Source organism: Anguilla anguilla, chromosome 15 (assembly GCF_013347855.1).
Source record: "Anguilla anguilla isolate fAngAng1 chromosome 15, fAngAng1.pri, whole genome shotgun sequence".
NCBI lineage: Eukaryota > Metazoa > Chordata > Actinopteri > Anguilliformes > Anguillidae > Anguilla > Anguilla anguilla.
In genome coordinates this window covers 11,831,409-11,854,287 of record NC_049215.1, presented here as the reverse complement: position 1 = coordinate 11,854,287, position 22,879 = coordinate 11,831,409, and the positions used below count along the sequence as shown (strand labels likewise).

The 22,879-nt window shown below is 49.8% G+C and overlaps 1 protein-coding gene across 14 annotated transcripts in view; it reads right to left on the bottom strand.

Moving 5' to 3' along the window:
* The window catches only part of tns1b (tensin 1b), a 221,163-nt gene that overhangs the window by 41,385 nt on the left and 156,899 nt on the right, over positions 1-22,879 (bottom strand). For all 14 annotated transcript variants that reach the window (XM_035394356.1, XM_035394360.1, XM_035394357.1 and 11 more), the window contains 8 exons: positions 22,444-22,508; positions 21,918-22,001; positions 18,867-18,979; positions 18,071-18,131; positions 16,393-16,468; positions 13,312-13,441; positions 12,865-12,930; positions 12,456-12,572 (listed from right to left, as the gene is read on the bottom strand). In XM_035394356.1, coding sequence (XP_035250247.1) covers positions 12,456-12,572; positions 12,865-12,930; positions 13,312-13,441; positions 16,393-16,468; positions 18,071-18,131; positions 18,867-18,979; positions 21,918-22,001; positions 22,444-22,508 — 712 coding nt within the window. The remainder of the gene's footprint in view (positions 1-12,455; positions 12,573-12,864; positions 12,931-13,311; positions 13,442-16,392; positions 16,469-18,070; positions 18,132-18,866; positions 18,980-21,917; positions 22,002-22,443; positions 22,509-22,879) is intronic.

The following is a 22,879-nucleotide window of genomic DNA, read 5'->3' as shown; positions in this document are numbered from 1 at the left end:
GATATGTGAAGCAAAGTACAAGATGAAGAACAATCCTTCATCACAACTAATTTTTGACATTCAAATTCAAAGACAAAGACATGGGGAGGGAGTTGAGCTGCTCCTGATGACCTAAACCATCAGCAGTACCTCAGTAGCATGACTTGCATTACTCCATAAGTGAATGGATTCTCTCAGCAGCCCAAACAAATAAACCCAGGGTGAGAAAAGCAACGACTGTGTCTTTGAGAGGACGGATGCAGACAAATAGCGGTTTGAGACCCCGGGAGCGTCGAACCTCGGGCCGAGCCGGGCCCGACAGCGGCGCAGGAAAGCACTCGAGCGGAGGATGGATGTGGCCGCTCTGCAAATTCACTCTTCCCCCTTATTTTTCGACCGCAGAACACTTAAGCGCAGGAAGCCCATCGCACGGCAGCCGAAGCCCTTTGAAATAAAGCTCATTAAAAATGTATTAAAGATTCCCCCGAACCGAGACGTGGATGCGGGAACTTAAAAGTAAATAACGTTAATGCGGTCGAACGTCGGACGGAAAAAAGCCTCCCTCAGCATGAATTTAAAACATGGAGGGGGGGAAAATTCTGGTCCTCGCAATGTCAGTGTGTTTTCCTTGTAAACACACGAGGAGGGGGAAGGAAGGGTAAAGGTTGCTAAAGGTGTCTCCGATGCGTCGTACGGAAAACAAGAAAGCAATTCCTGACCGGACAACCGTGACCAGCCCGGATTAACCCCCTCCCTCCACCTTCCCAGAATTCCTAAACGGCGGCTGAGTAACGGCTCCCGGAGGGGCAGGCCTTTCCCGTGAGGTAAGCGCAGACGTCTTGACCTTCGCTGACCCCGACCGAGTCCTACGTGTGGACCCGGATTCTGCACGGCCAGTTAGGGCACGCGACCTCCTCCCCGCGCCCAATCAAACTCTTTCTGTGCTAAACACCCCAATGACAAGACTGATTCTTATTTCCTTTGGTCATCAGGGGCTCCATTGAAAACGAGACCCAGTGCGATTTCCCTGTATAAATAAAGATTACTGGATTCAATGGCAGGTCATTACACACTCGTATTATTAGGCCTACACATCAGAAAACAGAGTTTCACCTGGGATTCCATTTGCTTATTCCTTAAAGACAAGAAGCACTATCCCTGTGTGTGACATATTGGCAGAGGTCCCTGCACACACAGCTGTGCTTATGCGCACGCACGCATGCACGCACACACACACACACACACACACACACACAGACATACACACACACACACACACAGACAAAAATACACACACACACAATGAATCAATGGCATTGAGGGAATTCTGGGAATCCTTTCATTACCAGTGACATAATGTCTCAGGAAAAGCAATCAACCCCCATTGGCTATGCCAGCAGTGCCCCCCCCAAACCTCCACCCCCGACTACAAGCCTTGATGTGTGTGCGATGGCCCGGCTGAGGTCGGGAGCGGGCCCAGGAAAATGGAGCGAGCTCGCGATTCCTGACGCGCCTGAAACCCCGAACTGGGCCGAGCTCGGTGGGGGGGGGGGGGGGGGGGCAGGGGTCTGGCAGGTCCCCTCCAGGCCAAACCAAAGAGGAGAGCTTCGCTTATTCCTCTGTGGTGAAGGCCGGAGCAGACTAATAAAGCCGCTCCGTTTTTAATAATAAAACGAACGAGAAGGCTCTTTCGCAACACGAGGAACGCCGCGTTTAATTCGACCCTCCGCGGCGGTGTCCCGGGCCGCGTCTTGCTCTGCCGCTCGCGAAACGAGCGTCTCCGTCTCGGCGGACCGTCCGTCTGTACGGGCACACCCGACCCCCCCCCCCATCATTACGAGCTAACGCACGTCCGCGAATGCTAAAACAATAGCGGGGAAATGACCGCCTCATTATCGCAGCCACCTCATGTGTAATGGGACGGCAATTAACCAGAGGAGCTCCTGGCCCAGATCAATTGTGCTGTGGGTCGGGGCCTTGGCCGGGCTGGGGTTGGTGACGGGTGACAATAAAAGCGTCTGGGACAGGAGGCGGTGTCTGGTCTGGGGGGGGATCAGGGTTCTCAATTGTTTTTTTGACCATCACACGTTTGTTTCTCTCTAGAGACCTGTCGCGCGGGTGACTTTGTCAGCCGGAATGCTGTGACAGCCCCCCCCAGGCGCTGTTATATTACCCCCCCACCCCCCCCCATAGAAATCGCGAAAAGGCCTCCCCTCCGCACCCTCCGGCTCACGCTCGCGGGACGCACGTACCGGCACCTCCGCTGCAGGTCAGCGCCAGCTATTTAGGGGGGAACAGCTGACCCGTGCAGGGGTGCTCGGGGGGGTCCCGGAATGTCCGGAAATGAGTCAAATGTGACTTATAAAGATCGGGAGCCGGGGCGAGGGGGGGGGGGGGGGGGCGGGGCGGGAGGGGTCAAAATGGCTGCCCATGTCCCGTTTTCCCTGGGGCAGCTGAGGCCCAAGACAAAGGGCTCAGTTTTCTAGCCCTGTGCATGGCGCGGTGCGAGCCGTCGCGCTGGCGAAGCGGTATTTTCGTCGTGGATTTTGACGCGCCTGAGACGTTTGGGAATTTTCTGAGTCCCCGTACACTGAAGTGGGAGGACAGCAGTTGCTGCTGCTTCACAAAAGGCTTAACAGCTAATTAGGCTGGTTACACCTTAAAGGGAACTCTTAAAGGGAATAAAAAGAGGTCATAGGATTGGCCGTAAGTGAATTCAGCTGCAACACACCCACATATTGACCATAATCCAGCCCATTTTCCACCTGCACCGCATGCTTTGAACTCCTCGCCTCCGGTCACGAAAATACCAACATTCAGTTGCCACGCCCAGTGTGCCCATACGCCACGCCATTGACTGCGCCCATGCTTCCTGTGACATTCATTCCGGAAAATACAGCCCAAACACTGTTACCCCTTCAGGTCAACAGCTGAGAACACAGCTGTGGGTCAAAGGTCAGCAGCCACCTCTCCCTTCACACGGGGACAAGCCCTGGACATCCTTCAAACACCCCCATGCTCTGCTGCCAACACCCTCCCAAAATGCCCAGTCACTGGACAAGCCCTGGACGTCCTTCAAACACCCCACGCTCTGCCGCCAACACCCTCCCAAAATGCCCAGTCACTGCACAAACAGCCCCCCCCCCCTCTTCCTGGGACCCAGAGAGTCACACTGAATCACATGTCCTCACTTCACCGGAGGACTTCCACCTAATTGTTATTGTTCAGGAGCTGGTGCGAGGGGGTAATTATTTAGGTTCTGACAGGCAATGGCAAAGCTCTCGATGCTGCATGACTCATTCTGTGTCAAGAGTAAACGCAGTGAAATCCCATCATCCCTCACTCAGTCAGACGGTGTTCCCCTCTTTTCACCTCGAGAGAGGTTGGAACTGAATCGAGACAGTCTACAAGAGAAGAAGCCAGTTTGCGAAAAAACCTCACAGCGAATTCCCCACGGACCCCAAGGAGGGAGCGTCATCGGCCTTCAGCCGGTAGAGGGCAAGTACGGGGCTCAAACCCAAAACCTGCCGTTCAGGAAAAAGGGGAGAAGCCCATTTACATCTCCAGGTCTGAACCGGGAATGGACCTCGTACATCCGCATGTTCTAACCCTGACGTCCGCCCTCAGACGTGCTGAATCACATGGCCGGTCAGGGGCAGACTGACAGCTGGCACAGACACTGCGACAAGTTCCAAAAAATAAAAATAAGAACCCTTGGAAGCCGGCCATGAGCTTCTCACCTAATACATAGAAAGAGGAACGACCTTAAACTCTCGCTCTTGCCTGGAGACAAGAGCAAACCACTCTCGACCAATGACAGCTGAGAGGGGCGCACGGCCATCATCTCTTCTGTCCAAAGAGAGAGAGAGATCTGATAGTATGGGGCCAACCGCCCAAGGTGTCAAACGACTGGTCTATGGTGCCTGAACATAACAGCTTCTCATCTCAGCAAAGGCGCGTGTGACAGTGTACAAAGCCACAGGAGTCACGGGCCTGAGAAAGCTCCCAGGCGAAACAAGGCTTCCAAGTTCGGGAGAAACCGGAAGCTCAAGACATAAAAGATTGGGAGTGTACCCCCCTACCCCCCCCCCCCGCCTCCCCAAGGACTGGAAATTTTGGAACGGTCGAGGATGTGAGGGAAGGTAACCCGCTACTGTCGCTCGACGTCCTGTCACGGGAGGGTCTAACGGTGACCGGCACGCATTCGCGCAATTACCAAACACGTTCCTGGCTGTAACCCCCCCCCCCCCCGGCCCCCCCACCTCCCCCACTCCAGTGCTGCATATCCAGCTTACCAAGTCCCCAGACCGTACAGGATCACAATAAAGCAGAACACAGAGAACACGCGAGCACTTTCGCACACGGCAAACATTTACTGAGGCGTGGTCCCTGATATTACTCCACCGGAACGGGGATAAGGAGCCTGGAACCCCGGCTGCGTGCGGAGAGACAAAGCGAATGACATTTTAAATAACAGCACGGCGATATCCAGCGCTGCACCTGGCAGCGACTTCCTGTTGCTGCTCACTCCTTTCTGTCCAAACAGAACATACAAACTCCGACAAACACACACTGAAGGAAACGGCGACCATCATGAAGCAAGTGATTCTGGCATAAACGAAACTGCTTTCAAGAATTTACTGAACAGTAACTTTAAAAACTGTGGTACTTGAGTAGACTTTTTTTTTTTTTTTTTTTAAACTGAAAGAACACCATTACCGACATTTTTCACACAGTGTACTTATTAAACAAACATGTTGGCAAGTCCCGTGAATTCAGTTTAGGAAGAAGAAAAAAAAAAATCAAAACAAATTCAAACACGCAACACATTATTAACATTCCTCGGTGGCTACAGAAACAGCAAATAAGACGTGACAGCAGATCGCATCGGCGGTAAATAACGCTAACGTGCAACGCGGCGAAAGCGACTTGGAGCGTACTTACAGAGAGGTGGCCAGCTGAGAGACTCACAGAGCGACTCTCACAATATTCACACAGAGAATTTATGCTGGGACAGGGGAGGGGGCGAGGGAGAGGGAGAGGGCGAGGGCGAGGGAGAGGGAGAGGGAGAGGGGAGATTTCGCCATGGTAACCGTACTCCGCAGTTCTATTTTCACGAGCTGGCGCGTCGTTCGGGCCGGGCGGTCCTGAGAGCGCCCGTCAGGAAAGAGAAGGGAAAAAGCGTGCCCCTCCGCAAACCCGCGCGTCGTCGGTGACTCCCGTAAAAAAAAACGTCCCGTAAAGTCATGCGAGCTCACTTTTGTCGTGGTCATCCCCGCGGGCTTCCAGAAGCGTAACCCCCCCCGATACCGTGTCAAACCACCCGCCCACTGACCCCCCCTACCCCCCCCGCCCCCCAAACCCGCCGCCCACCCCCCCAGCCCCACAGGACAGCGTTAAAAAAAAGCTCACCGGCCCCAAAGTCTCTTATCCCGTCTCGGCGATCGCTGTCGTTCCGCTCGCCGTGTGACCGGCGGGGGCCAGCGAGCGCTGCTGATAAGACCGAGCGGATCACAGGTCCCGCGGCCGCCTGGTGGAGGACTCCGAGCACCTCTCTCTCTCCCTCTCTTTCCCGTGCGTCTCTCTCTCTCCCTCTCTTTCCCGTGCGTCTCTCTCTCTCCCTCTCTTTTCCCGATCCGTTCTCCCTGCCGCCGCTCGTTTGCGCTCCCGGCTATTCCAGAAACGCCGCGGGGCCGCGCGGTGGCCAAATATGGAAAGAGCGACGGTAAACACGGCAGGCCCCCGGACTTCGCCGTGAACCCCGGGGCTGCTCCCCGGCTCCCTGCCCCCGCGGGTCCCTACCCTTCCCCCCGTGGGGCACTTCCCCGCTCTGTGACCCCTTGGGGTCCGGCCCCCCCCCCCCCCTTTATTCCCAATGCCCCCCTCCTCCGGCCGCCTTTTGCCTTTATTATATAATTATAACGCTGGCGAAATAATTTATTAAGACAATTTCTACTGTAGAGACAAAGTTAGGATATGTTCTCACAAGTAAACAGGATTTACTCAGTGCATTGTTGTGGGGATCACAGCAGGAGCGAGGTAATCATTAAAATGCTTCACTGATGATTGTGTCAGAGGGAAGACATGTCACAGCATAATGACAGAAAGAGAGAGAGAGAGAGACAGAGAGAGAGAGAGAGACAGTGACTTTTCTAAATTACTTTTTAAAATTATTGTTAAATGTCATATTCAATGTTTCACCTAATTTACACGACATGACATTACACAAGCTAACATACACAAATACCACATACACACGCACACACACACACAGTTTTATTCTGTTTATATATTTATTTGTTTGTTGTATACATCATGCCAATAATGCTCATTTGAATTTGCATTTGCCAGAGACAGAAGACAGAGTTACAGAGACAGAGAGAGAGACAGAGACACAGAGACAGACAGAGAGAGAGGGAGGCCAGACATGTAGGGGTATAACCTTGGGATCAGCAGCTGTTGAGCTATTGGGCTAAAACTAGAGCAAAGCCTCAGAACCACAGATAAGACGTGAGACTGGTGCCAATCACAGGTTGCAACTGTCCACACCTGCCGCATTCCTCTGCTTCAACTGGAAGTGCGGACATCACGAAAGCACTCCTTTTTTTGTGTCGTGTTTCAGTCCTGTTTCAGTCCTACAGTATCTACTGCCATGGTCTTTTAAAAGACATCTTCCTTTACAGACAAAATAACCACCCTGTTTTGGTAATGATAATAAAAAAACAACCCAATATCCTTTCAAAGACATGCAGTGGACATACAATATTCTACCATGAATATACCATATGTAAGGCTTAAAGAGTAAGTGAGATTACAAGATCAATAGCTCAGAATGTCATTATTTTCAAAGCGGTTCTCTTGAGATGTATGTGTGACTTTGGATATGTTTAAGTCCTGGCTTATGATGCTATGATCTCGAAATGATGAATCCAAAAAAAAATAGGCGACACAGAAAATGCAACACCATCTATTTATACACTTTCTGTCATTATCCAGAATGTGCTTATCACGTCACCTATTTCTGCCACAAGATGTCTAGTTAATCCTTCAAACTTCCCCAGATTGACCTTTGCCTTCCTGGCCTGACTGCCGGTGAGATCAGAGAGACAGGTCAGGAGACAGGGCCTCAGCATAACTTAACACACTAACTGAAGACCTGGAGCTGGCCAACATCCATCGCTGAACATTGCTTGCACACTAACTGAAGACCTGGAGCTGGCCAACATCCATCTCTGAGCGTTACTTACACACTAACTGAAGACCTGAAGTTAGCCAACATCCATCACAGAGCATTACTTACGCACTAACTGAAGACCTGGAGCTGGCCAACATCCACCTCTGAGCATTGCTTACACACTAACTGAAGACCTAGAGTTAGCCAACGTCCATCGCAGAGCATTACTTACACACTAACTGAAGACCTAGAGTTAGCCAACGTCCATCGCAGAGCATTACTTACACACTAACTGAAGACCTAGAGTTAGCCAACGTCCATCGCAGAGCATTACTTACACACTAACTGAAGACCTGGAGCTAGCCAACATCCATCGCAGAGCATTACTTACACACTAACTGAAGACCTATAGTTAGCCAACAGAGCATTACTTACACACAAAGTGAAGACCTGGAGTTAGCCGACGTCCATCTCTGAGCATTACTAACGGAAGACGCCAGCCTCCATCTCAGCAATTCCAAACCCAACCCACACGCCAAGAAATTTCCCTCCTACATCACGGACACACAAACAGCCTCCTCTCTCCATGGAATCCTCATTAAAGTGGCTACACAATGAGGCTCTTTGCTTTAATGTGAGAAGCTTAAAGACCTCAGCTAAGCTGACGAATTCGTTCTCTGCCGAAGAAGGCGAACCCGTCGCGCACAGTTAATTAGCGCTTCCAGGGGTCCGTCTGTTGTGCAGTTACCACAGCCATTTTCATTTAGAAAATGAACATTTTAGACTCCGCATCCCGCAGTGCAGGACAGGACACCGACAGGCTGCTTTCAGGGTGAAGGCGTGATGTATCGCCTGGAGGATCGCCCCGGACGCAGCGCTCCTGAAGCAGGCCGTTCGCTGCCCGGCTACCGGTGCGGGGCAGGGCGCCCGGCGGTATCCGGCTCGACGCGGGCAGTGACACGCCGAGCGCCTCCAGCTGCCGGGTTGCCGGGGAGAACGAGGGGTACCCCTCCCCTTGCCACCCTGACCTCAGCCCCCCCCTGGGCTGAGAACACCGGAGACAGGGGTGTCGGGTTACACCGCGGAGGGTGGTGGGGGGGGGGGGGACGCTGACACCCCCTATTTCGAACCCGGCTATTTCGGGAGATGATTGACAGGCAGGCGGGATTGCTTAGTGGCAGGCTCCCTCAAACGGCCGGGGGTGGGGGTGGGGGGGGGGGGGGGAGGGCAGAGGAAGTCCCATGAGCCCATGGACCCTCATTATCCACCCCGGCACCTTGAAGAGCGACCATGACAGCTACACGGAGTCACGTTACAAACCTGCGCTAAAAAACCTACTATATCCTCCCAAGACCCGGCTATTCTTCTCTGTCCCCTGTAGGGGACACGAGTGCAGCCTTATTCTCAAGACCCACACATCCTGCCATTAATTACTCATTAACCTTCATTTACACAGGGCAGGTTGACTGAGTGCGCTTGCTCCTTTACAGAAACATTCTGAAGCTACGCTGCAACCTCGCTTGCTTGCGGCTGTTCGACGTCACCGAAAATGATGTCATTTCCCCGGGGGTGATTTGTGGGGAGTCGAGCCTGCCGCCCCTGTCGGCGGTGCCATAAATAAAATCATATTTTAAAAAATCAATAAATTAAATATCCCGCGATAGATCGGCGGCCTGTCCAGGATGTGTTCCTGCCTCTCGCTCGATGCTCGCTGGGATAGGCTCCAGCCCCCCCCGCGACCCTGCCCAGGATAAGCGGGTATAAATAATGGATGGATGGAATAGATTAAATAATCATATTTTCAAAAATATTTTCACTGCAACATGTTTTTTTGGCCATCCAAGACACTTGCATTATGTCATAAAAAATATTGAAATACTGAAACTTATTTTTCTGACGGGTGTTGAGTACATATATAAACCATACTGTCTGTATCAGAGTTGACATGTGGACCGTTAGCAGGTAATCGTTAGCAATTAGCAAACGCGTAAAAAAATAATCTCCTCCCTCCTGAACTCAAACGACCCGGACGAAACCAGCAGCGGCAGCCGTCGCAGCGGTAGCTGAAGGCGCGTCGCTCCATCAAAACAAACGCCGCGGGGGCGTGAAGCAGTGCGGTAGGTCTCTGCGGCAAGGCAAGCAGCCAGCGGCGGGGCCGCCGTCCTGCCCCAACAGGAATCCGCTCCTCGCGAAGGCAGGGGAACGCGCCGGGACCGTAGAGCCCAAAAAGAGGCGGAGACCGGGGGGAGGGGGGAGGAGCCCGCAGTCACAACGTGGGGTGGTACTGTGGGCGTGGTTACTCAGGGGACACCGGGGGGGGGGGGGGGAGTGGAACGCGTTTACCGGCGAGCGCGCGGATGTGGGCGGCCGAAAGAGGGATCGGCCGACGGGCGGGGCGGCGTGCCGACGGTTACCTAGCGCGCCGCCGGGTTTCTGCCCGGAGACGGGCGACGCACTCTGTCCCCCCCCCCAGGACACTTCGGGTTTCGCTCCAGCGCGGGAGGTAAACATTTGCGTCTCGGCCAAAGGCGTCGGCTGGCTGCTTCTCCCCGCCTGTGCGCTCTGCGTTCAGGACCTCAGCCAATCGGCTATCTTTAGAGCTGCTAGCGGGACGGGGGAAAATGACCCCCTCGCAGACGGCGCGGCCCCAAAACTGGCATCTTTTACCCCCCAGAGCGAGTGTTTGTCGCTCTGGAAGGAGCGGGCAAGTATGCAGTCAAAGAACTTCCAGCCTCACTGTGAGACTGCACAGCTCTTCAGAGATCAGTCCTCTCTGCCTAAAAGCCTAAAAACAACACAACTGAAACAAAACAAGTCTTCTGTCACACGTCCAGGTTCTGCAAAAATAGAGCAACAACACAGTAAAATGCTCAGGGTTAAATCAGAACCAGAGTGGACTCATATGAACTCTGTTAGAGTTTACTGTGAATTAACTGCCCTCTACAGCATCAAATTCTGGTTTGGAGTTTGGAAGCCGAGGATTCTATCAAGAGCCTCAGTGAGTGGGAACACCAATTAATCAGAAACAAAAAAAGAATTATCAGAAAACTCAATTATTCAGAAACACCCAATTAATCAGAAACACCCACTTAATCAGAAAAACTCAATTAATCAGATACACCCAAATAATCAGAAACCCACCAATTAATCAGAAACACCCTCTGAGCAGCATTCTCTCTGCTCCCCAGCAGGCTTTGTTCTTCCTGAGACCCCCACCCCCACCCCAGACTCCCCCTTCTGAACCCCGCCAGAGTTGCGACTGGTTCTGTTGACATTCCTAAAAATGACGGACACTCCTGCTCTGCTTTATATTGAACAGTACAGGCTCCTAGTTTGAAATCCATCAACCATGTCACATAGACAAATTCATACATGTCTTTATAGATATTTAGACTTTCTACATGCCAATAAAAGGACAAGCTTTCACAAACAACAGAACTGAAAGTCCTTCATCGAGCACAGGTGGGTGAAATTCTGCAGATGACCAGCATGTTCAGCCCTTTTGGATGATGTAACACTCCTGTAAAGGCACTGAAGTGAGTTTGACCTCCCGGGTGTGAGGGGCTCATGCAGGGTGTGAACACTGCTCTCCAAACTTCATTAGGGCTCAGGCTGACCCAGGCCCCTCTCACGCACCCCCTAACAGCGCTCAGTAACTGCACACAGCGGCCTAAACCCGCCAACACAAACAGCTCGGTGAGATAAGGGCTGCACTGCGGTGTGCTGCATCATGTCTTACACACAGAGCACGAGAGAGAGACAGAGCACAATACATTGCCACTTGCCACAGACTGAGGGACAGTGAGTAACACCGACACCAAAAAGCAAAGTTATTATACTTCATTGCCATTTTGTCTTCGTTATCTTTTAGATGTAGTATTTGAATTTGAATTTGAATTTGAGAGAGAGAGAGAGGGGGAGAGAGAGAAAGAGAGAGCGAGAGATAGAGAGAGTGAGAGAGAGAGAAAGGGAGAGATAAACAGAGAGAGAGAGAAGGGGAGATAAGGAGTGAGAAATGGACACAGACGGAACTCTCTACCCTCTACCCTGGTCTCCATTGCGGCTCTTTCCTGCTGACTCACTGACATGTTTTGCCAGCTGTCTGAGGAATTTACTAATCACAGCTCCTGTAGTTTAGCACGTTCCTGGCTGACTCATTACTGACTTGAGCCGCTTGTATAGCATCCAGTGTCTTCCTCAGGAGTAGATGCATTAACACAAGGAGAAACTGCGGTACACAGCATAATAACCCCAATGACGTGTTCAAACCTAACCCATGATACCAAAATATTAAAAACGGCGCAATACCAGCATTTTCAAAATCCCAAACTTGGTAAAACCGCGGCTGACGCTGCTTTCTATTGCAGCAAAATGATTGCTATCCATTGGAAAATGAATACTGTGCCTTGAAGAATTGAAGGGAACGTTGACAGAGTAGGCGTGCCTAGTGGCCTGTGTGTGTGTGTGTGTCCAGCTGTGAGAGTGTGTGTGTGTGTGTGTCCAGCTGTGAGAGTGTGTGTGTGTGAGTGTGTGTGTATGTGAGTGTGTGTGTGTGTGTGTGTGTGTGTGCTTGTGAGAGTGTGTGTGTGTGTGTCTGTGAGTGTGTGTGTGTGAGTGCGTGTGTGTGCATGTGTCCAGCTGTGAGAGAGGGAAAGCTTGCTGCGTAACTCTGCAGGAACGTAAGTTAGCTGGATGATCACACTGACTGTCCCCAGCTAGCTGAAAAGCAGGTCACTCTAAGTGAAATATGGCAGTGCTTCTCCTGCAAAGCCAACAATAAAGGCACACCTAACAACATAATTACAGCACCAATTTGTAAACAAAAATGCCAAGAGAGGCATCGCATCCACAAAGCATCTGTCCTACAACCACCCGATCTCTTCAGGGACTTCAAATCCCAACAGTTGTGATAATAACAGACAGATAATAGACTGTGCGTTAATTAAGGCATTTCCATGGTTTAAATGCAGCGATATTGTTCAGTGCTATAGTTCTCGAGCTATGCGAGTTCATTCAGACCCCTTTTCTCAGTCCCATTTGATGAATGCAAGATGAATACAAACTGAATATTTTAGGCTATATAAAGCAATATATTCTAGCCAAGTCTTGAGTAACCTTATTTTTGATTTTGTGTGACAGATATTTTCTTTGTCAAAAGATCAGAAATTCTTGGTTATCAGTCGTTTTCCGTGGTATCAATTTGGTACTGATATTGAGGTACCAAAGCCGCTATTGGTATCGAAGTCAAAATTTTGGCATGAGAACAACACTAACACACAGTAATACATGAGCAGACCCTTACCGTCTGCGATGTCCTCACAACGCTGATTAAAGTTCTCGTAGGAGTCCCAGCGAATGAGGGGGTCTTGGGTCTTGTAGTCAACGGAGACACTGGGGCCATTCTCCAGGTGGTCCATTCCTGGAAAACACACACACACATGCAAACGCACATACACACGCACACGCACACGCACACACACACACACACACACATGCAAACGCACACACACACACACACGCACACACACACACACACACGCAAACACACAGAGCTGGCTCAGCAAGGTCTGTTCACAGCGAGTCAGACCAGGCAAAAAAAGGCAATCTCACTGTAGCCCCCAAAGGACCTTGATCTGGGCTAGCCTGTTAGCGTTAATCTGAATCAGGGCCGTCTTCCTGTTTCTCTCAGTGCCGACCTGAGCGCGGCTTACCGTGGATTTTCTCCGGTCCAAACGAGAAGATGAACTCCACCTTCCCGTACTCTGGAAATCTCTCGTCTGTTACGAGAAAATGGCGACAAATGGAGAAAAATCCCATCTAACTGACAGATGATATTTCACATTAGACGTTTTATAGGCAAGGACATAACACGCTTACAACGCTTAGGGAAATGACTATATATTGTGACACACACATAGACATTGCCGTAGCTTCACAGTATACAGGCAAATTACTGCCACTGTCAGATACTGCAATATGTATTTTTAAATACAATGGGTTTTTAAATATTTTATAATTGTATTTTCTGGAAAGACTGTTTATTTACAGTCTACTGCAATATACCCAGTTCTGTGAGGGCATGCGCATGCACTGTTTGAGTCGTAAGAGAGATGAGAGGAGAGGTTGCGTCGTACGAGCCGACGATGAGCCTCTTTTACCTTTGAAGGTCTCGTCGAGCTCGCCCTTGCCGAAGACCAGGCCCAGGTCGTGCACGGCGCAGGTGTGGAACTGCACCCGGAATATCACGTCCCGGGTGGGGCTGTGGAAACGCTTGTGGTAGCACTTGAGCTGCAGGGAAGAGGAGGAGGGGTGGGGGGGGGGGGGCGATACCTCTGTCACTGGGGGGTGCACGTGGACAGTATCACGGCAGGATTACCCATCATGCTTTTCAGCAAGGACACTCAGATCTGACCCCTCAGTAGCACTGCTGCTTTTTATTCCTCCCTTCCAATCAGGAACTGATTTAGACCTGGGTGCGCTTAGTAATTCTGGATTCTCTGGCCAATCAGCGATGTAAATCAATTAATCAATTAACTATCAGGTAGAAAACGCAACAGCACCACTGGCCTCTTGGGCCAGATCTGGCTATCTGAAGGGGTTACAGTTTGCTTTCCCATGCTAATGAATCAATTTACAGAGTAATATCACTGACCCATGATATTCTCCACTGAAACATTAACCACAGTGTGTTATGATACGAATATGTTGCTACTTATGTTTACTGTGGTAACAATACCAAATATACCTTCAGTTTTAATAAGCTCTAAAGAAAAATAAAATTCTGTTGTCGTCTGCAAAACTAGCCTTCCCATCATACCTTTCACCAACATCTCATTGACAACAAATACAAAGATTTTGCATTGAACTGTGGGTACTCGAGGGAAACAGAAATGGCTGCATACTCTGTTGCTCAAGATAAAGTTCAAAAGATAGGAACCTTGGCTGATATGCTGACTAGCTCGGTTGATGGATGTGGAGGCATACAGGCATATGTGATTTATTTTGAAATTTTAAGTTGCTGTGAGCAAGAACACTAACGCACATACAGTAGGTTTATTTTAGGATTAAACAAACGCAGAGCCCTTCCTAACTATGTCATCAGGAATAAATTGCCAAACATGTAGGAATGTTATCTTTTAAAGCAGGGCATTACATCAGATATCATGTTCTGTGCATTTATTTTTATTTTCTGTAGATAGGAAAAGCATTATTTATTGGGTGAAATGCATCTTTAAAGCAAATCCAATGAGGAGAAACAGTGAAGGAACTCAGTCAATGGCAAAACTGTGTTCATATTCTGGAGACAAACCAGCGAAACAACAGAATTCACTTCTTGTGCTTGTTGTCGAGCACACAGTGTTCCTGAAACACGCTGCCCCGACCCTCCGACAGAGAGGCCATTATTCTGCAAGTTTCCAGAAACTGGTTACGCACCAATAAATGTCCGTACGTAAAATCCTTCCCCCGCAGCTCACGCGTTTTCCACAGTGGTTCCATTCTAATTATTTGCGCCTCCATTTAACGGGTACCGAACACTCCCCAGCCCAATAAAATAGCATAAGAACAGAAACTAGTCCCAACAGCAGCCCAAGATGTTCACGCTGTTTGCTAGGCTAGCTCCTCGATAGCGGAAAACGGACCCCTCCGCTCAGCAGTTTCCTTTTGAGCGCGGAGTTCTTCTCCCGCCACAGAAACTGGGGCCTGACGAAGCCGCTGGCTTCTCTCTCGGTTTTGTCCCCGCGCCGTTGGTATCTGCCTGGCTAACTGCCGCTGCATTTTTATCTTAACAGACAGCGAGAAAGCAGCTCTGAGGACCTGCGCCAAGGACGCAAACCTTAAATTTTCTGGCCCGGAGGAACTGTACTTATGAGATCTGCTTGAGGGGAAGATGGACGTAAGGGATATGCGGGTTTTTCTATTCGCGGAGACCAAAGCAAAATAAACGGCGTCTAATTGAGGAAGAGCGGCAAAAAAAGCTAACTTCCTGTGGTCGCGCACGGACCAAATGTGGGTACGCACATCGGAGGGCTTCTACCGCAACGAGACGCACTCAGCTTCATTTATTTTATTCTGGCTTATTTACGTGTGTGTGTGTGTGTGTGTGTGTGTGTGTGTGAGTGTGTGCGAGCGTGTGTGCGTGTGTGCGAGTGAGCGTATGTGTCCGTCTGTCTGTCTGCTAACCAGGGCAGCAGCTTAGCATAATGGGAACTGTGTTTGTAACTCAACGTTTTTGTGGGGTCCATTTCCAGCAAGGACGCTGCCATCGTACCTTTGGAGCAAGGTACTTAACCTCAGCTGAATCTGTGTGAAGTCGCTCTGGACGAGAGCATTTGCTAAAACGCCTAATTTGCAAAATGTCTCTGTCCTTTGGGGCGGAATAAAACGCTGAAGTGGAACTCTGGCGCGTTTTTTAGAAAGCTTTTAGCACCATCCATTACGGCTGCAGCATTACCCAAATGAGATCGGCGCTTTCTGAGCCATTCCCCACTGAATCACGCTCCGAGTCCAAACTAAAAGGCCTCTGGGAAAAGCAGCTTTTAAAGCCTCAGACGCACAGGGCAAAGACACGTGACCACGGAGACTCACATCTCTACAAAAAACTAATGGCATGATGGGAAGGAGGAAAACAACACGCTGTAAGGCAAAACACACTTAGGGGAAGGATTTCACATTGTAAGAGCAACTTTTCCACCCGTACTGTACATTTGTCACTTTTAACATTTCCTCTTGACAGCTGGAAAATTTTTGTACCTTTATAGACTGAAAGTCGTGCAATTTAAATGCCAGGTTTGTTGTTGTTTTGCTGTCCCCATGGCCCTACCTCCCATTTTACTGTTCACTTTTGACCAGTAAATCTGAAACTGAGGAATGGTGGTATGCTACATGTTAAGGACTTTTGTTGATCCAAAAAGCCCCAAGAGCTTGTGGGACACGCCCAGCCCCTATTCCACCCAATCACAGCACCTCTCCCACAACCACCTGCTGAGCGTGTGGACCAACGGCAGCGACAGCATAGCAATGAAGTTACATTCACTTTAAAATACCACCTTCCTTCACAAGAACTGAACAACTGTTCAAATAACTTTGATGTGAACATTTTGGCATTGCATTATCATAGTATTAAAACGCGGAAATGTCATAAAGTATGAAATCATTTGCAATGTTTACAATGTAATCAAATGTTTTCACGATTAAAACAGTACTGCTGACGCTGTTGTGACGCAGACAGAGGCTCTTACCAGAATGTCTCCCTTCAGAAGCAGGCCGGGCTCGATGGTGATGCAGATGCTGGTCTGACTGTCTCCTTGGACGTTGCTGCGGAGAGGTCGGAGAGGAGAAGTGTTACGCGGCACGGAGAGAGGAGGCGCGTCACGCGGTCGCGCTTCGCGCTGTCTGCCGGAGGATCGGCGCGCCCTCGATCCGTTCGGGCTCGCTTAACGCCGAGCGTCACGCGTCGGGGCTGTCTGGCACCAAACCGGAGCAAAGCAGGAATCTTTGACTGTGTGCAGGCTTCGGTCGGCGATAGCATTAGCGTCCGCTAACGGGGGGCGAGTGGTCAAAGGGGTCCGGGAAAGGGGGCGAGATAAAGAGGAAGCGGGGAGAAATGCGCTAACGTCTGCCGCTAACTCGCTGTTTCATTTCGGGGGCGGTGCTCCTGGGCTGTCAGGCAGACACGCTGGGGGCGCTGGGGCTCGTAAAAGCCGGCGGTAGGCCTGGGACCCCGTGCATTCAGAGCGCACGTACCCCTGCAGGTGGGGGGCAAGCTGCGGCTAATGGCTCTATGAAGGATTTACACAGCGTAGACATACACCCACATACACACACAGAGGCCTCTTAGCTCTCTGCAGGGCGCATTCTCTAAGACCTGCAGGGTGTGTGTTCTCTCTCTAAGATCTGCAGGGTGTGTGTTCTCTCTCTAAGATCTGCAGGGTGTGTGTTCTCTCTCTAAGATCTGTAGGGTGTGTGTTCTCTCTAAGATCTGCAGGGTGTGTTCTCTCTAAGACCTGCAGGGTGTGTGTTCTCTCTCTAAGATCTGCAGGGTGTGTTCTCTCTCTCAGATCTGCAGGGTGTGTTCTCTAAGATCTGCAGGGTGTGTGTTCTCTCTAAGATCTGCAGGGTGTGTTCTCTCTAAGATCTGCAGGGTGTGTGTTCACTCTAAGATCTGCAGGGTGTGTTCTCTCTCTCAGATCTGTAGGGTGTGTTCTCTCTCTCAGATCTGTAGGGTGTGTTCTCTCTCTCAGATCTGTAGGGTGTGTTCTCTCTCTCAGATCTGTAGGGTGTGTTCTCTCTCTCAGATCTGTAGGGCCTGTTCCGCACATCCGTGTTAAGGGGGAAGTGATTATTATTATAATTTCATTTTTGGCTGAAGGGGAGAAACGCTCTTTGGGGATCGAAGATGGCAAACGATGAAGGACAGATTCACATTCACATCTGCAGCTGTGCAGAGGGCCTGGTGGGGGCTTGGACAGCCACAGCAGCACCACACCCTGCACTCTCTGTCCTCCCGTCATGTGTGAAGAAAGCCTCCATCTGCTCCCACACCACACCACACACAAAGACAGCATGCAGACTCCACATGCATGAGTGTGGAACCGTGGAAACTACAGGGGCATGAGTCATGGGGGGGGGGGGGGGGGGGGGGGGTTTCTGATGGCTTATTAAGATGGCTTCTAACTGCCAACCTGTTGCTAATAATAGCATTCCGGAAAATATGAAGCATTGCAGTGGGATGTGATGAATGGGGAAAATTTTTGAAAACGTACCATAAATGCGCATGGGTAACCTGGTTTATAAGTGTCAGAGGAAAAGGAGACTTGAGGAGGGAGCTGGACAGCCGCACGCACGGACACTCCCTCCGGCAGTGGCGTGTGAGGAAAGGGGAATCGGGGTGCAGTAAAAAGGGAGGCTGTTGCTTACTAGATCCCAGACGTGTAGACGGGCTGCATGGCCTGGTAAATCTTGAGGAAGGGGCGGCAACCTGGAACGAAACGACGGTGGAAAAACAACGGTGATTAAAGCTGTGGGAAGCGGGCGGGGGTCGTGCAAAAGTGCCGGCTGCTTCCAAAAAACACGAATAAACAAACAAAGCGAGGGGTCGTTCGCTGAGAGGCGGTCTCCGGGCGCAGCTGTGAGGGTCGCGGGGAGCGGGGCCTCAAAGTGAGCCAGCGGGGTCGCAGGCGCGCGGTGAGCATTCCACCACAAAATGGCCGCCGTGTATCGCCCGGGCGAGACCCAGGCTGCTGGGCGCTGTTTCAGTGTGTGAACGCGTCTCAAGGTCTGTACGGCAAAGTCACACTGCAGCAGCACAGCTCAGACACAGCAGCAGCACAGCTGAGACACTGTACCAGCACAACTGAGGCACTGTACCAGCACAACTGAGGCACTGTACCAGCACAGCTGACGCACTGCAGCAGCACAGCTCAGACACAGCAGCAGCACAGCTGAGACACTGTACCAGCACAGCTCAGACACTGTACCAGCACAGCTGAGACACTGCAGCAGCACAGCTGAGACACAGCAGCAGCACAGCTGAGACACTGCAGCAGCACAGCTTAGAGTGGTTGGCAGTGGATACTGCGGAGGAGAGCGTTTGCTTTTTTGTGCTATCTTGAACTGAGAGAGAACATTGCAGCAATGGGGCCAGTTTAAAATTCCACTGGGCACTCCAAAAAGGAGCAAAGAAAGAAGTAAAAAAATAAAGCAGTTAGCTCACCTCCTTTGGACTCAAAGTTGGGGATCCCGTGCATGATGACGTGGTGCAGGAACAGCGGCTTGTTGTTGATCTTGATGTGTCCTGACAGCAGGCCACTGAAGTACTGTACATATCTGCAGAAGCAACAAACAGACAGACAGAGGGACAGACAGACAGACAGACAGAGGGACAGACAGACAGACAAACACACATGCAGACAGACAGACAGACAGACAGACAGAGGGATGTTTTTATGTCATTCAGCCACATCACTGTTTGACAAAAATGTCCACCCACCTAGCTAACGGGTTGATAAATATTCAAGCTACTTAACTTTATATGCGTAGTCCTCTCTTAGACTTTAATGCACAATCTACCTATATACGTCTCCATAGCTAACTAATTTAAAAAAGAAAGAAAAATAATCTTTTTTTCCCCCCAAGCTTCATGCTCAAACCTTTCATCACCAGTATGGTGGGCCGCCCTCACCTCACAGACGTAAATTCTGTTTCTTGTCAGGAGTTTTCTTGGATCTGTAATTCCATAGCATTGTTCGCTAAGACGAATGTGATTTAATGATCCAACACTGACTCTGATCCAAGCCACAGTCTCGTTTGCACAATGAGCCACAGTCTCTTAACAAAAAGCAGGGAACTACCCTTAAACCTATAAATGTATGCCATATAAACAGTAAATTATAGGATTATAAATTTTGTGATTAATAAATTGGTCTGTTTCAGTAAGGACTGTCCTTTGGCTTTATATAACGTATGTTCAATATGCAAATGTTACCTTTGCACGCTTCACATTAAGTAAAATTAAAATTAGGATATTATGCTGCATTAAATAATTCTGAATATGATAAATCAAGAGTAAGGTTACAACCCAACTAGTTTTGATAAAGCCAAAATTATTGTGTTCAATGATGTTGATACAGCATTATGATAGGCAACGTACTGGCAAACAATTAATGAGTCTAATTTTACCCCTGAATATTTTCTGCAGGCATACGTAAAGGTTGTCTGTTTTCGGGGACTTCTGTTGGGTTCTCCTCTCCTGTCAGAATGTTTATTATTGTTCATTATTGTGTGTGTGCTTGTTAAGAAAAAAAAAGTCTTATCTCATTATGAGTCAAATGTAAGGATAAACGTTGACTGAATGTAGGCCTAAGGGAGTTAGGGAAATCTTTCTTCTGTGTTCATGTCCTCTTGGATAACATGCTCTTTAGCAGTTTTTTTCTTTGTTCTGTATATCCAAAGAATGTGAAAGATCTCTGAAACCAACATCCATCCATTCATTCTTCTGAACTAACATGTACCGGACCATAACTTGACCAGGCCAGAACCATGCTCAACATTGGCTAATCTCCTTTTACTTCCTGCACAGTATTTAAACACCTATTGTTAGAGAACACAAAGGAACCCGGGCACAAAAGAGGCTAATCCTCATAGAGCATTTAAGCGCTAGCAACGGGAGATTACGGTCAAGTAGAAAGAGTCATACGAATTGAGCGGATGCTAAAAAAACACTCGCATCACTCTGAAAAGATGGAGTTCTGCTTTTTATTTCCCTCCTTCACAAAGAGAAGCGTTTAGCTCTTGAACCCCGGGGGCCCCACCGATAACAGGAACGACCGCAGTCCTAACGCGCCTCTGGCTGGGGTCCCACGGCCCCCCCCCCCCATTTCCCAGAAAACCCCGGAGTGACTGAACGGGCCTCGCTCGTCTCGAACGCCGGCCGGGGGCCCTCCCACTCAGCGCGGGCCTCCGCCGCGATGCCGCGTTTTCCCCAAACGACAGGGGCACGTTAAGCCTCTCCTCCTCCGTCCACGGAACGCGGCGCCCGACGGCAGCCCAGAAGCGGTTAGCGTCAACCGCCGAAGCGAAGGGCGGGGTCCTCCGTCAGGGGGTGCGGTTATTGGGGAAAAGGGCGTCGCTGCGGGTACTGCGCTCACCTGTCCTGACGTCAGTCTTCACGCGGGTGCCGAACGAGCCTCACCGGAAAAGGCTCGATTTTCCCAAACCGAATTACGCGGAAGGGGAAAAATCTCCGAGCTCTAGCGGCAGGCCCTTTCGAAGGTTTTTTTTTTGGGGGGTGTTTTTTTTGTTTTTGTACAGAGCTGAGGGATTTCGAGAGCGGCCCATTTGATACTGGTTTGGCAGCGGCGACATTCGGCTCGCTCCAGGGTAATGTCACACACGCATGCCTCCCATAATAACCGCAGTCTGCCTGGGCACTGGCTTCTGGCTAATTATATCCCAGTCAGGAAATAGCAGCGCGGAGGCCCTGGGCTGCTGGGCGGCCGTCAGAACCCTCCTACAGACGGGGGGACAGCGAATGGCTCAAAATGGAGCAACTCCGGCAAAATCTCTCTGAAAAACCTCCAGTGTGCTCCTCCGAACTTGTTACAGGTCACGTTTTTCTCCACCAATCACAATCACCGTTGTTACCCTAGGTCGTTACCAACATACTCCGTGGTTGGTGGAGCTCCTCTCTGTGTGTTTCTAGACGCGAGGTGACATCACAGCCGTCTACGCCTATTTCATTATCAGCCTGGAGCTCGGTACTCATCCATTCCATTACCATGTGGAATTTTCAGATGAATAAAGAAGGGGCACTCACTGCAGAACACTGAGTGCACTGCCATAGATATTTATGCGTGGTTTTGTGGAGATGGCACTATTGAGATGACAGAGAAAACAGCTTATTTCTATGGTGCGTAATGATGAGTGGATGTACAAAAACAGGATCAGGATCAGCCATTACACCCTGAGACTTTGATGAGAGCGTGAGAAAGCCCCTGTAAATAGACTGACGTCTCTTGCGTCTAAGTCTGACTCCATCAGGGAAATTAGCGCTCCTTTGGAGATTAGAGACAGCAGTGCATCGTGGGTCCTGTCCAGGTTATTACGGGGGCACTGACTCACGAGCAGAAACGGAAGAGAGCAATGCAGTCGCCATGGTAGCAGAGGAGAGAGGTAATGATCCCCTTTGTTGTTGACCCCGGGGTCAAAATCATAAAGCAGAGAAGAAGGTGGCAGGCAGACGAACAGGAAGTGGTGCGATACTGACCTTCTCTGGGACGGCTGTCCCACAGGAAGTACTTTGTCTTCATAAAACCTCTTCATGGCAAATCTGTCCAAGGCCTGGTCAGCACTATGCCCAGACAGAGAGAGAAGCAGCTTCTTTAGTGCCCACCCTTTCATATTTCTCTATTCATACACTATCAACCTGGCAGATACTTAACTTTTGATGAACCATCATTATTGTTACTATTTTTGCTACCCCAGTCATAAAAAATTTGATGGAAAACCAATGCAGATCGTTTACAGGCAAATTTGTTTGTTATGAGCATCTATTCCAAAATGTGTATAAGTGACAAATTGAGTTAGAGTTTAATGATGGAAAATAGTGTCCGGGCTCTCTCCCTACAGTGCTGGATTCTCACATCAGTGTACTCACAGTCCTCCACTGGAGGCCTGAAGTCTCAGTGTGACCTCAAGGATGTGCAGCCTCATCAACGACACAGCAAACACGAGTGATCATCCACCAACGCAATTGCTTCTCAAACAAGATAAAACAAGCTATGATCTCTTACCTGGCTGATATGTTGCTGTAATGCATGTACGCCGCGACCACCACCCCGGTTCGCCCACGGTTCCCCTGCAGAGAGAGAGAGGCCAAGAGAGGCTGAGTAACCAGAAATGTTACTAAACTGTTACTAAATGGACTGAACTATTAGTTTATGGCCTCTTCCACCAAAGGAACTTTTTCCAGAAGTCAGGAACCTTTTGATTGTATTCATGATCACGCTCTTCTCACTGCTGTGTATACGGGACTTTGTGTTGGACAATACGGAACAAATTGCTTACGTTATTGATTCAATAAGGTTCAAGGGTACAATGAAGTGCTTCAGCATACCGTATATCCAGCTGTATAAGTTGAGAATGTGTTTCAAAAATGTGTTCGAAGGTAACAAAAATGTATATTTATTTTCTGTCAATTGTCGCATTAAATTGCACACAATTGTCTGT